This window comes from Trichosurus vulpecula, chromosome 1 (assembly GCF_011100635.1).
Source record: "Trichosurus vulpecula isolate mTriVul1 chromosome 1, mTriVul1.pri, whole genome shotgun sequence".
Taxonomy (NCBI): Eukaryota; Metazoa; Chordata; class Mammalia; order Diprotodontia; family Phalangeridae; genus Trichosurus; species Trichosurus vulpecula.
Genome location: NC_050573.1, coordinates 430,475,153 through 430,491,600, shown reverse-complemented (window position 1 = coordinate 430,491,600; position 16,448 = coordinate 430,475,153). Strand labels below are relative to the sequence as shown.

General features: G+C 39.9%; 1 protein-coding gene across 1 annotated transcript in view; it reads right to left on the bottom strand.

Annotated features, from left to right (window-relative positions):
• Positions 1-1,683: 1,683 nt before the first annotated feature.
• The window catches only part of LOC118834825 (regulator of G protein signaling 7 binding protein), a 125,278-nt gene continuing 110,513 nt past the window's right edge, over positions 1,684-16,448 (bottom strand). Inside the window, exon 6 of the mRNA XM_036742266.1 lies at positions 1,684-4,225. Within this exon, the coding sequence (XP_036598161.1) occupies positions 4,134-4,225 (92 nt within the window). The 3' untranslated portion in view covers positions 1,684-4,133. The remainder of the gene's footprint in view (positions 4,226-16,448) is intronic.

The window sequence follows — 16,448 nt, the reverse complement described above, 5'->3', positions numbered from 1 at the left end:
TACATATTTTATGCATTTCTGAGTTTTTAAACTTTTCCTGTATTGTCTACTGGCCTTTGCATATTATCTGTGGCTTCCACAATACTCCCCTCAAATCCCCATTTAATTTCTTATGTCAACCTGTGATATATCGAAACCCCAATGAAGAAAATTGCGATGTGGAAGGGATAACTGTAGTAGATTCTTAATTAATTCTTGCTGACTTGTCTTAACTGTCCCCTTTCATTATATAAAAACCTGGATTTGCAAATTAGTTACTGTAGTGGTCTCTATTCCCACACTTTATTCTCAAATCTAATTTATAAGCTACATACGTCCCCTAATCATGGTCTTAGTACCATCGGCCAGGTTTCAGCCTCTCTGCTCTGCCCAGGAGAAGCAGTAGCAATAGCTTCTCAGCAGGAGGCACACTCTGGAGAACTCTGACTAGAATTTTCTGCTGTTATTATAAAGTAAGAGAAACCAATTCCACAGTTTACACAAGTCAAGTAAGTGCCTACAACTTTCCTGCTTGGAGTCCCCCAGGAAGAAAGGGTGTCTCTCTAAGTTCACTAATGGCTCCCTTTTACCCAGGCTAGAGACAGAATCCTTGGGTATTCTCCTTTTCCAAGAGGTTGCTCCATTTCCACTTCCCATTAGCAGATGAGTGATCTTGGGGCTGTTGCTCTCACAGCTGCAGTTTCCTGGAATTCAATGTCACCAAGAGGAGGAAGAGGTTGGGTCATGGGGAGGGAGGCAGCAGGATGGTGGAACCACAGGTGGGATTTCCAAACTTTGTAACTTCGGGGTTGCCCTAACAATGATATCAGGGAAAGTATGGGGATGAGGAAGGCAAGTGAGAATGGCTTTCAAGACCTGGTTGTTAAATTTTCATCTGGTGTACCTGACATCTGGTGTTGACAAAATGCTACAAATCAGGACAATATTTATTGTTTTGCTTATTGTCTAGACACAACAAAGTGATGGAGAAAATTAGTAATGCAGTCTAAACTTAAAAGTGGGTTGTGAGTACATTTTGCTTTTGTGCTTTTTAGAGAAAGCCTATTGTTAAATATTTACCAGCATGCCACTGTCAGTCTCTTCCCAAGCAGAAAAGCCCAAATTCCTTTAATTGACATTATAAAGTGCTCACTTGCCTGGGTACTCTTTAATCTGCTATGTCTGCTACTCTACATGTTCCCAAAAACTCACTTATTTGCTTTTTTAGAAAATAATTGATTATCCCAATTAGGCCAATGTCTTTTAAGCAGTGATTTTGTGTAGTACAGGTAGTATTTCAGTGGCTAGAATGCTGAGCTTCAATTCAAGAACACGTGCTTAAAACCAGTTTCTGACCTAAGTCACTTAACATCTAAGTGCTTCAGGTAATTCCCTGTTTACTAAGTTATAGATGGAAACCACTGATCACTTGCATGAAGTTGTGGGATTCTTTTTTTTTTTTTTTTTTTTTTTTTACCATATACTTATAGCGGCTGGCCTGGCCCTTCCTCTGACCCACAGTGCCCCAGGCAACTCCTTAAGACTACAAGTTGCAGAGACGGGACCCACCTCCATCAGTTTAAAAAAAGTCACTTGCTAGGAGCTCCTTATACCAATGAAATCATGAGTCACTATACTTAAATGTGGTTTTCCTTTCAGTGATCAAATAATGTGAGAGAGCAGTCTAGATTGAGACCAATATAGTTTGGCCAAAAAACCAAATTTATTACCTAGTGGTCAACACTCTGTTTATGGACCTCCTCAAAAGGAGTTAGGGTCATCCTTGCACAATAGACATATAGTCAGGCTCAACAGACACAGTCAGGCTCAACAGACATACAATGAGGCTTACACTCCTTTGGCATAACTTGCAGCACCAACTTCATACCACCATAAGTCCATGGAAGACTTCTGTGCAGGAACAAAAGCCTAAGTACACAATGGCAAGCTATAGGGTTCAAATTTTGGCCTGGAAAGCAGATGGTGAAACATGGTTCCCTCTTCTTGTAGAGAATTAGGAGACTACAAGTGTGGAATGTTGCATATCCTGTCAGACACATAGCTGTGTCATCTGGTTTTATGTAACTGTTTTTCTTGGTTACCAGGAAGAGTTCTAAGCATGGTTTGGTACATTTCAGAAAAGACTATATGAAGAAATGAAAGACATCCACAAAACTTTAATAAAAGTAGAAAGGGAGAGAGAGAGAGAGAGAGAGAGAGAGAAGGAGGAAGAAAAGAAGGAAGGAAGGAAGGAAGGAAAGAAAAAAGGAAGGAACAAAGGAAGGAAAGAAGAGAGAAAGGAAGGAAGGAAGGAAAGAAAGAAAGAGAAGAAGAAGAAGAAAGAAGAAAGAAAGAAGAAAGGGAAGAAGAAAGAGGAGAAGAAGGAAGAAGAAAGAAAGGAAGAAAGAAGAAGAGAAGAAGGAGAAGAAGGAAGAGAAGAGAGAGAAAGGAAGGAAGAAAGAAAGAGGAAGGAAGAAAGAAAGGAAAGAAAGAAAGAAAGAGAAGGAAAGAAACAAAGGAAGGAAGGAAGAAAGAAAGAAAAAAGAAAAAGAAGAAAGAAAGAAGGAGACAGAGAGAGAGAGAGAGAGAGAGAGAGAAAAGCACAGGTTTAGGTCAGAGACTGAGCTTGGAAAAAGCTGTGCATGGCTCTGGTTCTTCCTAATGATAGAGCAATATCATTCCTGTAGTATAGTAAATAGTGTTGCCTGTTTGTCTCCCATCTAGTTTTAAAAATTTCCAGATCCAAAAAATAAGGAAAAGGAGATAAATAGGAATCTTTTAAGTCAACGGGAATTTTTTCTGGGAAGGGGGCCAAAAAGAAATCAGTGAAAAATGGTACAATTCACCTCATGTTAATAGGGAAGAGGACAAGAAGAAGCTTCCCCTCCCTGTCCCATAATACTGCTTCATTCTTCCCATCTATCTGAGAATTTACAGAATAATTGGATTCTAGATAGGATCCATAGGCTGGTAGGATCAGCCTGCTGGAACATCATACAGTCTACCACTCCCTCCCCAATTTTACAGATGAGGAAACTGAGGCCTAAAGATGGTAACTGACCTGCCCAAGGTCAGTCACTCAGGGAGTAAGCAGTAGAGCCACGGTTTAAATCGAGTTCCTTTGACTCCAAATCCCATGTGCTTTTTTAATGATAAGACAACTCACTAAGCAGGGTCAGGAAATTTTCTATCTCCATAGTCATCTAAAATGAGACAGGCTTTGCTTAACTAAAAAACTTTTTATTAACAATGTAAAATGTTAAATATTTTACAATCTGAGCTAATTCCAGCATGCCCTATACGAGTTAACACTATGCTGATGTGCAGACACCATGCTTCAAATTTCAATTAAAATGAAATGTGATAATAATCCGATTTTATATTTGAGGGTAATTGTATAGTTGTCTACATCATTTCCTAACTGGGTTATGTCATTCTCCAAGAAGTTGAAAAAGGACACCACTGGATCAAAAGGAAATTAGTTACTCTTATGCTCATGTGCATTGTATGAAGATATTATTGTGTATTTACAAATTTTTAATAGCCTCCATATATTTTTAGCATTACAAATTAAGATATTTGTATTTTGAAGCTCTTGGATAAATTCTGACAGAGTGGAAGACTAAACATGAATGACAGCAGAGAAAGCAATAGGAGAGGAGTATAAGTTCTCTTAACAATATTACTTCTAGTGATTTAATAACGTTGACCTTGAACACGGTTTTGCAATTTTAAATAGATTTCTATGTTTAAAGACTCTTTCATATATGATAAAGTATTAACATGAGACTAGTCAGAGCTATAATTATGCTACTGTACATGAAATCATTTGAAATTTATACAATACATAAAAAACTTAGAATGACTTTAAAATCATAATTCTTGCATCTAGTCATTGTATGGTTTAGAGCAGACATGCACTAGGTCATCTAAAAAATCCTTTTAAAAACATCCTCCATTTTGAATCTGTTCTCTCTCTGGTTCTTGACAGTAATTAAAATGTAAAACTCTTGAAAAGGAAGGGAAGAAAATTAAGAGGGAAGCATAGAAAACATAGTCGATAACCAATAACTGTGGTTTATCCATCTGAAAAACAAATGACATCTGTTTCTTTGATGTTCTGGCTTTCTTGGGGAAGTTTTAATGGGAATTATCTAGCTCGAGATGAGGCAGCATAGACCAAAGAATCTTCTCTTCCGTCTTCTAACTAGTGGATAAGGAGTCAGGTTCAGGAGGCTGCTGTCATCTGTCATGGGGAAAAATGTATATATGAATATACTTTTTTCCATGTTATTTTTAAGTTAATAAGCATTTATCTATTCTCTTTTCTATATGCCCTAGAAAAGAAAAAAATAAAAGTGAGATTCTTGTGACAAATATTCCTAGTCAATCAAAAGAAATTCCCACATTTTCCACAGCCAGAAATGTTTGTCTCCTTCTGTACTTTGAACCCATCACCTCTCTGTCAGGAGGTGGGTTAGCATAATTAGATACCAGCCCTTTGGAATTATGGTTGCTCAATGCATTGATCAGACATCTGAAATCTTTCCAAATTGTTTGTCTTTGCAATTTTGTTGTTCTCATATACATCTTTTCTGCTGCTTGCCCTCTGAGACTAGCTCTAATTGACCATATAGCTTGTACATATATAGTTGTTTGCACATTGTCTCCCTCATTAGAATGTGAGTTCCTTGAGGAAAGGATTATTTTTTGCCTTCCTTTATATTGCCAGCACTTAGCAGAGTGTCTGACATGTGGTAATTTAATAAATGTTTGTTAAATTGACTTGCCCACTTCATTTTGCATCAGTTCATAGACTTCCTACATTTTTCTAAACCCACTCCGTCTGTTGTTTCTTATGACACAATAGCATTCTATCACAGTCACAAACCATAATTTGTCTCCAATCGATGAGCACCCCCTTAGTGACCTGTTCCTTGCTATTTATATGCTTAGAGAAAAATCACTTGCTTTCCTATGAAATGGCTCTAAGAAAAAAAACAAGTCTATTATCATTTGACTAAGAAGTGATAGCTTAGAAGGCAACCTTAGTGAAGCTATACCCTTTGCTAGCAAGCTAACAGTTCAGTTCCTGTCTCCTCCTCAGCACCTTGGGGTTCAGGGCAAGCCTACTCTATACAGAAGGACACTCAGTCAATGATGCTCATTGGCTCGATTTCCTGATGGAATTTCAAAATATCACCATCAGTATTGCAAGGCTCTGTTATTTTTCATTGGTACAGGATCTGTGATTTTAAGCAGCAGTATGGAGCATCAGGTTAGAACACAAAACCAGACAGATGAGGGGTTCAAATCTCATACATTTTCTACAGTCCTCTGGGCAAGTCATTTAAACTTCCTAAGATCAGTGATTTAGAGCTGGAAGGGACCTCAGAAGTCATATACATTCTATAAATGAGAAACTTCCTCACCATCCCCACCTTTGCCCTGAGAGATTAAGTGACTTGCCAAGTTACATAAGTGGCAGGACACAAGTGTAAACTCAAGTCCTGCAACTCTAAGTTCAGCACTGCCTGAGTGTCTTGACTGTAAAACAGAGATGGTAAGAGCAGCTGCCTCATATGCACTCACAAGGGAACAGAGCTGAAATTAATGTATATAAACCACTTAGCAAAACCTTAAAGTACTCTATAAATGTAAGATACCATCATCATCATCATCATCATTGTGGTTTGTTTTACCAATGCAGACTGAAATCCCTTTGCATCTTACTAGACATGTCATGAGTTACTGTGGCTAGTAAAATCTATCACTTGGTGGCCACTATTATAATGACATGCCTTTTCACACTTAGCTAAGCTGGTTTTTGAATGAAAGGCACAGACTGTTCAAATTCAGACCTCTGATTGAAAAAATTTCATCTCAGCAGGACTTGGCAGGGCATGCACTCTGTTGTTAAGGCCCCAGAAAATTCATGCCACAATAATGAGGTATCAGAAGAGGAATTCAATGGAGCTTATCATCAATGAATAATAGCAAAGTGGAGAAAGAAATCAATCAAGCTACAACAACTGTTCCTCCGACCCAAAGGGTAGAGTATTCTAGTGACTGCAGTGGTTGGCAAAGAAGGTATCACTGTGGAACCAAAAGGGGCCCCAAAGCCACAGTATCCCTCATAGTCCTAGACACTTCCAACTAGTCCCCAAATACAACTCTATCCACTGGCCTGGCCTTAGACTTGTGTGCATTTTTCCTCTTTAGAGATGGAGCCTCATTAAGTAACTCTTTTTCTTGCTCCCAGACTTATAAGGGACAATCCTAGTCCAACCTTGCAGAAAGGCACCTTTATGAAGGAAGGAATTGTATGCTAGAAGGTGCTGACTGCTACTTCAACGCTGCTCTTTGTCCTTGTATCCTCAGAGTGCCTGGCACGTAGAAGGCAATTAATAAATACTTACTGATTGACTGATTTCTCATCTTGATGCCTGAGTCTGAAGGTTCAAGACCTCATTGAGAAAGAAAAATGAATCTTCTCTGTCTTGTCCTTTTCATTAAACGGAAGCACCCAAATATATGCCCCTTTCCTTCCCTTCTCTTCCTCAAGGCTTTCTGTCACATGCCATTCCCATCTGTAAGTTGTACAAGCTAGTGGGAGCAATGGTATTTCTGAAAACAGGACTTGATGCATTCAGATGGAACTAGGAGGGCAGTGCAGAATTAGGGAAAACATGTAGATCAAATTAATCAAACAACCCAGTTGCTCAGGCTCCATAGGTTAAAATCCTTTTTACTTAAAATTCTTATTTCTGGAACCTTCAAAAAAACCCAAAAAACAGTGCTACCTCATTCCTCTCAGAGTAAAAACAATCCACTGCTGTTAACATATTGGAAGCTAGAAATAGGACATCTTTTATACTTAAACTTCCAACTAGTTAAGATACATAAAACAATGTAACATATTGTAATGAGATGGTTCAGAAATGACTCATGCCACAACTAAAAACTGGAAGAAAAAAATCATTTAGCCTCATCATAATCATGAATATTACACCTTTCATCACCAACTTACTATATATATGCACATATATGCATATATATCCTACTTAAAGTACATATTTAACATATTTGACATATTGGAGCTACCTCAGAAACTGCAATTTTTGCAATAACTTTTTGCAATAACTCTTTGAATACTGGATGGATTTTTGGCAATCCCAACCTAGCAAGTAATTTAAGATTCTCTGGCTTATGTTCATCAAATCTATAATAATCCTTTTATGAGGAACAAAGATCTTAGCATTTTCAGTAGCAGGTGTTCTTTATTAAAAATCTGTAAAATATTTTCTATGTTTTAAAGGAGTTTAGAAGATTACTTTCCCTGACCTCCACATACTTCCATGTTTGACAAAATCTGGCACAGATACATGGCTTTGTTGCTTACATATAAACAAGGGGAATTCACATATATGTTTCTTATATGACAGGAAATGCTTCGTGGATATACGATTTCATGTGTGTTATGTAAGCAATGTACAGATCACCCACCCATTCGTGATTTTTCTCTGTTCTATCATAAATTGGCCACAAGGTGTCCACCCACTGTGCTAAGGGCTTTCCTTATGTTCTTTTGACATCTCAAGGATACTATTTTGTATAACTGCGCTAAATTTGCAAAGTGGAAGGCAGAAAGGGAGAAAGAATGAGTAGTGTGTCTGTGGGACAAAGGAAAAAAGAATGCACATATGATCCATTCTTATGTTTTTCCACATGGGCAGGCATGGATGAGTTGCAATCTCCATCAGTAAAGGGAATATTTACACCAAGTTCACAGATCCACCAAGAGCTGTAGCACCATGAACAATCACGCTTTGTTTTTAGGTGTTAGATATTTTCCCTTTAAAGTACTGCTCTTTTAATAACGCCACTACACACACACACACACACACACACACACACACACACACTCTCACACACACACGTAATGAGAGGCAGCCATGACCTATGGCTCACTTTTCCCCCTTGTTCAGTGCTCTCTAAGTATCCAGCATTTGCTTCCTCATAAGTGAATGGGAAGTGATGGGAGAGATGAGATTTTGGTTGCTCAGGCTCTCAGCAGAGAACGTGCTCTCAGTTAAGAATGACTGCTGGTTTCGGAGACCTTTGCCCCACACGCTTGTGACACCTTCCTTCCTCAGACCCCATGCTCTCATGATCACCCCCTATGGCTAAAGTGACACAATAAAACCACAATGCTTTTGCCTGGGATTCTAAGCCTCTTCTACACTGTGGGAAGCTCGGCACTTGGATCTGATGCTGAAATTCACAAAGTGGTGACCTACTGAAAATGCTATTTGAAATAAATGAGACGAATTGAAACCAAAGGAGAGCTCCACATGGGCTGAAATTTTCTCTCTGAACAGGCTATGAGTGAGAAACAATATGGGCAAGGTGGCAAAATCTCTGGGTTAATCCTCTAGGACAGGTTTGGCACCTGGCGGCTAACAAGGCTATTTCAATCCATGTAGTGGGGCTCATTTAGACAAAATAAACTAATGAGACTGTACCAACTGTGCAAGGGCGGCAAGGATGCAGGATTCTCATCTCTAAAATGAGGCTGATGATGCCGATCTCATCGGCCTTCTCGGGGTGGCTGCAGGTATCGAAGATGCAGATATTTTGTGTAGTGCTCTCTGCAAATGTTTAGAACCTGTATCAAAGTCAGCTTCTGTGAGGGAAAAGAGCCAAAACCCTGATTTGAGTCCCAATTCTGCCTCTGTCACTTATTGGCTGAATGACCATGAATAAGTCACATCATGTCACTGAGGCTCAGTTTCCTCTTCTTGTAAAACAGGAATAATCCTATTTGTACTACCTCAAGGGGTTGTTTGTAAAGTATTACATAAACATAGGATGATTGTTGCAGCCAGTAGGCCACTAAGCTTTCGAGTTGAATTGAACTCTCATGTTGTCTTTCTCCCTTTATCCAAGGCCAATTCCTGCTGGTATGCCCCTTTCCACTGAATCCTGAGCCCACGCTATGATGCAACTAGTCCTCCCTCCTCCAAGTTCTACTCCCTTTCCAAGTGATATAACCTGGCCAGGGTCAGACAAGGAGCAAAAATTAGAAGTAGAATTTGAACTCAAGTCCCTTGGTTCCACAGCTCTTTCTACTGTGCCCGCTGTCTCCCCATTGGGTGCTACTTCTGATTCTCAGCTCCCATGTGCACGAGAATGATATTAATTAACAATTAATTGTAACATCTCATATTTTCATAGTGCTCTAAAGTTACACAGAACTTTTCCAAAAGCAATTCTGAAAGGTAGGCAAATGTTTTTCATGCCCATTTTTCAGAAGAGGTAATAGGCTCAGAGAAGTTTTGAAAGGACCAATATCACACAACTAGTAATGGTTTATGTCTGCATTTGAATTCAGGTATTCTGACCCCAAGTTCAGCATCCTTTCCACTTTCAATAAATCCACAAATATTTATTTAGTGACATCTATGTTCCAGGATCTCAAAGCAATAGATTTGTATTATTTGGTGTTTGTGTGGCACTGTATTATATTACATTAAGCTGCATAACCTTTAAATAATAAGAATTTATAAGTACAGATGAAGTAGTAAAATCTCTCTGGCATAAAGTGAAAATTTATGGACATATAGCATGAGTCTTCAAAAAGTTATATCCTATGAATAGTCTCTTTCACACACACACCCAATCTAAAAGGGCTTTTCTTCCTTAAAAGACAGTCATGGGGTGTTTTTGCTGAGCTCTCCCAACACACACCTCCAAGCAACTTTAAGAGGACAGAAAGTGTGTTAATACTGGGATGGGAGTATGGAGCAACATGTGTTGTTGACCGTGGGGGCAGCATAGTAACAGTGGTGCCAGGAGAATCCACTGCCTGGGAGGGGTAAGGGGACTGAACACCTGAGCAGAAAGAGATCCCAGGGGACCCTTGTGTTAACACTGGGCATAGGATTGGGTATCATTTGGCAGCTCCATTGCCCATTACCCAGTTTCAGATTGTAATTCCAGGGCAAAGAGGAACCACTGTGGTCACAGTGGCAGGGGCCCTACCTGGATAAGGACCAGAGCACAGACCAGGAAGGCAATGACCACATCACTACCTGGATCATACCATTTTGGAAGTATTGAAAACTTACAGGTCCCTATACCTGAAAAAGACTGAAGCTGAGGCCAGTCATCCCCTCCAGAGGTGAACAGAACCCAATTCTAACATAAAGTTGAAAGAAATAGTCTGGAAAAATTAGAAAACAACAACAGAAACAAAACCTTCCCATACAAAATTACTGTGGTGACAGGGAAGCTCAAGACACAAATCCAGAAGACAATGACTTGAAAATATCTACAAGCAAAGTCTCAAAAAAAAATGCAAACTAGACAGAGGTCCAATAATAATAATTCCTAGAAGATCTGAAGAAAGAGGTAAAAAAGAAGAGCAAAAAATAATTTTAGAGACAAGTGGGAAAAGGACCCACATGTTCAAAAGTGTTTATAGCAGCTCTTTTTGTGGTGGCAAAGAACTGGAAATCAAGGGGATGCCCATCAACTGGGGAATGGCCAAACAAGTTGTGCTATATGAATGTAATGGAATACTACTGTGCTATAAGAAATGAGGAATAGACAGACTTCATGATAACCTGGAAAGACTTATATGAACTAATGCTGAGTGAGGGGAGCAGAACCAGGAGAACATTATGCATGATTATAGACACATGGTGTCTCTGATGACTAACTTTGATAGACTTGGCTCTTCTCAGCAATGCAAGGTTCTAAAAGAACTCCAAAAGACTCATGATTGGGAAAAGCAGTTCACATCCAGAGAAAGAATTATGGAGTCTGAATACAGATTGAAGCAAACTATTTGCTCTCTTTTTTTCTTGTTTGTTTTTGTTTTTGTTTCTGTTTTGTTTCTTCTTTCTCATGGTTCATTCCATTGGTTATATAGTTCTTTACATTTTGATTATTGTGAAAATATGTTTAGTGTGAAGGTATATGTAGAACCTATATTGGATTGCATGCAGTCTTGGGTGGGGAGGGGGAAGGAAGGGGAGGGAGAGAAAATTTGAAATTCAAAAACTTGAAGAACTGAATGTTGTAAACTAAAAAAAAATTAATAAAAAAGAACAAGAAAACAATTCCTTAAAAGTTAGAACTGGAAAAGTGGAAGCTAGTGACTCCATGAGACATCAGGAAGCAATAAAATAAAGTCAAAAGACTAAAAAAAAATAGCCAACCAATTTCTTGGATAGGACTAGTAAGTTTTTGGCATCTAAACAACTGGATGTAGCATATCTGTGAGATTTTTTGCTGTCTCCTCTAAAAAGTTCAAAGATATGCTTTGAGAACTACAAATTATAACTTTTAACACTTAAAAAGTAAGAAAAAGGAAATAGTTAAGGGAAGAGGATGGAGGGAAGAAAAGATTGGAAGAAGTAAGAGAAGAAAGATGGAGCAGACAGAACTCTAGGTCAGATGGTGATGATAAATTCAAACTCTGTCCAGGTTTGTGCAAAACTCTGGAGTTCAAGGAAGCCAATGGAAGTATTAAGCCCTGGGAATAATGTCAAAGCATCCCCATAGACAGTGTTGGTTCTGTTAAAAAAATGCTTACTAGGGTTCCCCAATGAAGAAAAAGAACAACTGGGAAAGTTACACCTGGTATCCAGCCACATGGGCAAGGCTATGGCTGGACTCTGTGACCAAAGGGAGTGCCCACATTGGAACATACGGCTGATTATTTCTAGGAATGCACAAGGATATCGAAAGTATGTTGGAATTTGTGTCAAAATATACATATTTGGTGAAGAAGAGCTTCTGGCTGTAAGCTATAAATACCCAAGGTGACATTTTAATATTAGAATGAGTCACTGGGAGCCCTTACAAATTCATTCATTCATAAAACATTTACTGAGTACCTATTGTGGGTAAGGTACTCTGCCACATTCCTAGATGGAGCTTCCCAGGCATGTGATGGCTCAGTATCCTAGGCATCTTATCTCCTTACCAGGGAACTTCCCTTAGTGCCTGGGCCTTTCTCATCCTGCTATGTCCCTTTGCCCTGTTGGCCCCTTTCTTCCATCAATGAGTTCCTTCCAAGATCTCCATTTTGGGGATGGGCCCAGGTCCACCATGCTTCATTCCCTTCTAGACTGAACTTTTAACTATACAAGCTTTGCCACCATGACTCAGCTGCCTTTTCATCCTGGAACTTTCCTCAGTAACTGGGGCTTTCTCAACCTGCAACATCTTTCTGCCATGTTTGCCCCTTTCTCCTACTGGTGAGTCTCTTTTTGGGGCCTTCGTTTTGGGGACATTCAGGTCCTCTATGTTTCATTCTCCTCTAGGCTGTGCTTTTGACCTTAAAATATATTCACAACCCTTCCTCCACCCTCACCTGACCCCCGATTTCATCTCCATTTTCGGTGCTGTTTTTCACCAATAAGTGTAAATTCCTTAAGGGCAGGGATTATCTTTTTTTCCCCTTGACTTTGTGTCCCTAGTACTTGGCACAGTGCCTGGCCCATTGTAAACACTTAATAAATGATCTTTGCCTGCCTGCCATCAGCATCATTTCAGCTCTGGTTTTGAGAGTCTAGAGGAGTTGGCTTGGACAGCACTTAGAAAGTCCATTTTCAGATCTCTCCCAGTTTGAAGCAGAGGATTCTGAAAAGGGTGTACACCAGGGGTCTGACCTTTGCCTTGTAACAATCAACATTTGCATCAGTAACTTGGACAAATAAAAGGCATGCTTGTCAGATCTGCAGATAATACAAAGCTGGGATGGATAGCTAACACGAATGATGGTCAGTATTCAAACAGATTCTGACAAGACTAGAATGATGGACTGAATCTAATATGATTAAATTTAACAGGAATGAAATCAATCACACTAGCACAGGATGAAAGAAGCATAACTAGACAATAAATCTTAGTGAAAAAGATAAAGGGGTTTTAGGGAATTGCAGGCTCAACACAAGTCAATGGATGGCATAGAGGTCAAAAAAAGCTAATCCTATTACCAATGATGGAACATGCTACCCACCTCCTGATAGAGAAGTAAAAGACTCAGTGAAGAATGAACCTTTTTTTGGGATATGGCCAATGAGGGAATCTTGCTTTACTATACATGATTGTAACAAGGGTTTTGTTTTCCTTTCTTTTTCAGTTTGGGGGAGCTGAGAGGGAAAAAAGTTGGATTTTTGCTGGTTGAAAAATAAATAAAATTGAATGAAAAAACAAAGACAACTCCATCCTTGCCTGTATTAAGAGGCATAGTTTTCAGGATGAGTACTATGCCTTGATCATACCACATTTGAAATACTGTGTTCATTTCTTGCCTTTACATTTTAGGAAGGACAGAGAGAAACTGGACAGTTTCCAGAGGGCAAGAGATAACTAGAGAATTGGAGACTGGGCCATATTTGTCAAAGAGAGAATGAGAATTAGTCAAAGGCACAGAGGATGTGCCTAGAAAACAGAAAAGTTAAAGGGACATGTTAAATTTACTTAAATATTTGAAGAGCCATCATGAGTAAGAAAGACTAAAAACTTATTCAACTTGACCCCCATGAAGAAGAATGCATTGTAGAGATACAGACTTAGATTTTATTTTTTTCATGGCATTTAGAGCTGTCATGAAGTGGAACAGGCTGCTTCTGAGAAGAAAGCCTTGAAGGCTAGGACTGATGCCACTTTTCAGCAGGACTGAAGAGGGAGGCAGTTTTTGTACTGGTACAGATTGGACTAGATCAGCCCAGAGTTCTCTTGCACTTCTGATTCTGTGATTCTCTAACCCTCCCCAGGACTTTCCTGGGGATAGACTGGAGATCACATTCAGTTCTCAGTCTTGCTCTATTCTGGACTTGCTCTATTCTACCTTAGAAATGACCCAATTCAATTTTATTCAATTCAAAAAGCAACTATTTAGCACCTGGACTAGGTTCTGATGACAAAGACAAAAATAAGAAAAGCCTCCTAGGAGTCAGTGTGTGCTGGCTAGGGATGCCCATGGACCCAGCATGTACCTCACCAACCCTAGCTAGCTCATCCCCTACCCTTAATATTCAGTGTTCCACATTAAGCGACTGTGTAGTGTTGTGAATGTACTTTTGAAACAAGTGATACTCTTCTGAGAATCTGTGGCTAGTTTCTTCAGACTAGTTCAGAAAGAAAAGAGAGGAGAAACAAACAGAAAGATTTACCTGCTTGTTTCCTCAAAAGTTATTTTACTTGTTTATGTCAACGTCCATCGTTTTTCCCTCTGGTGAGGGAAAGCCCACACACAGTTCAGAAAGTGCAAACTGTTACCTGCTGTGGGTGCAACTTGTCTCCACCTGTGTCTTTCCCATATGTGCCAGCACAGAACGCTTCTTCCTGATTCTTAGACCCCATTTTTAGATGATTACAAGAATGTGAGAAACAAAATGCTCAATTCTAAGTGTTGATGCTTATACTAACTTTGCCAGTTGCTAGCTCTCTCCTAACAGGAAAATTACTTGTATATCTGTTTGTATTGAATTGTTTTTACGAACATGTGGTTCTCTCTTCTTTTCCCCTCTCATTCCTCCCCCCCCCCAACAATAGAATGCTAACACGGCAGGGAGGACTTCATTTTTTACTTTATCTCCCCAGCATATAACTTAGTGTCTGGTACAGAGGAGGCTCTTTGTTAATAATTGTAGAACTGAATCCAATCAAATTTCTTCACCATCAATTCTGAATCTGATTCTTATCAGACTCAGAAAATTGGATAGGTCAAATTTGGCCATATTTGTAGCATATAAGTTTCCTGCAGTTGAAATTCTTGCCTTTGGATACACAGTGCTTTACCACAGTAGGCACTTAAACATTTTGTTTTGCTTTTTTAAACTGGATTCTAGCCTTAATCTAGAGGCAGCTGGTGGCTCAGTGAATGGAGCACTGGGTCTGAAGTCCTGAAGTTCAAATCTGGCCTCAGATACTTCCTAACTCTGTGATCCTGGGCAATCTTGTTTGCCTCAGTTTTCCCATCTGTAAAATGAGCTGAAGAAGGAAATGGCAAACCACTCCAGTACCTTTGTCAAGGAAACCCCAAAAGGAGTCACAAAGGGTTGGACAGAACTGAAAAGACTGAACAACAACAGACACAATAAGAGGTTAAGAACAATTTTTCCATTTCCCGAGGTAGATGTTGTCTACGGTTCACAGTATTCTGTAACAAAATCACAGAATCTCCTATTTAGACTGGAAAGGGGTCTTACAAGGCCAACCTTCTCATTTTACAGATGAAGAAACTGAGGGTCCAAGAGGTTAAGTGATGTGCCCCAGGTTTCACAGGAGGGGTGTGCCAGGTCCAGGATTTGAATTCCACTTGTCTGGCTCCAGATCCAGCCCTCTTTCTACTGTGCATACCAGAGCAGCCTAAGCATACACGTGCGAATGTATCACAAACACTCCATGACATTACATTAATTGCCTCAGGATTTATGAGACCATGAGCCTGCCTTTCAGGCTCAATTCATTTCCACGGACTTGTTTTGTTGAACAACAATGGGCACTTAGAGAATGTTCGCCCTTCGCTTTTCTCTTTCTCTGACCCTTTGTTAGTCACCTTGAGGGCTCTCTGCAGGCTGTTCTATTTGTAATCCATTAAACACAGCAAGACGGTTATAATTAACGAAGCTCCCAACGGCACTGCCACTGACCCAGAATGTGGGACAAAGGAGGAGACAGACTCTGCCGTAAGAGCAATGGACTGGGTCCTAGGCTCCGTCGGTCCTGACAGGCTCATGATGAAGAGAACAAGGACACTTCCTGCATCCTCGAAGTCCTGTAGCTTTTTCACTTTTTCCAGGGAGGAAGTTATAAGGCTGTAGCATGCTACAATGGAAAGGGTGTTAGATTTTGAGTCAGAGGGTCTAGGTTCAGATCATGGTTCTTCCAGTTATCTGTGTGGCCTTGTAGCAAATCACTTTGCTTCTCTGGAACTCAGTTTCTCATCTGTAAAACAAGGGGCTTAGGCCAGGTGGATCTCTAAGCTTTGATCTCTGTGAATCCAAAGTATACGCATCTTTATAATCTCTGGCTTCTGTGTCTTTCCTTGCTGCTTTCTTCTCCACTGGAAAAGCAATTCTAAAGGAAACAGGCGATGATCCAAATGAGGGAGGTAATTGAACGAGAGAGAGAGAGAGAGAGAGAGAGAGAGAGAGAGAGAGAGAGAGGGAGAGAGAGAGAGAGAGCGCGCGGCAACTAACGGTCAAGATGGTTGGAGTACCGAGCTTGGAGTTAGGAAGAGCTGCATCAAACACTTAACACCTGTGTGATCCTGAGCAAGTTACTGAACCCCTCTCAGCTTCAGTTTCTTCATCTATAAAATAAGGAGTTTGGACTCCATCCAGCTCTAGGGTCCTCTGATTGTATGGTAATAGACAATGATGGGAACTCGGAGGATTTAGGAAGAGTGATTTGGCAAGAGGAGTATACCTTTAGGCTGGATATGC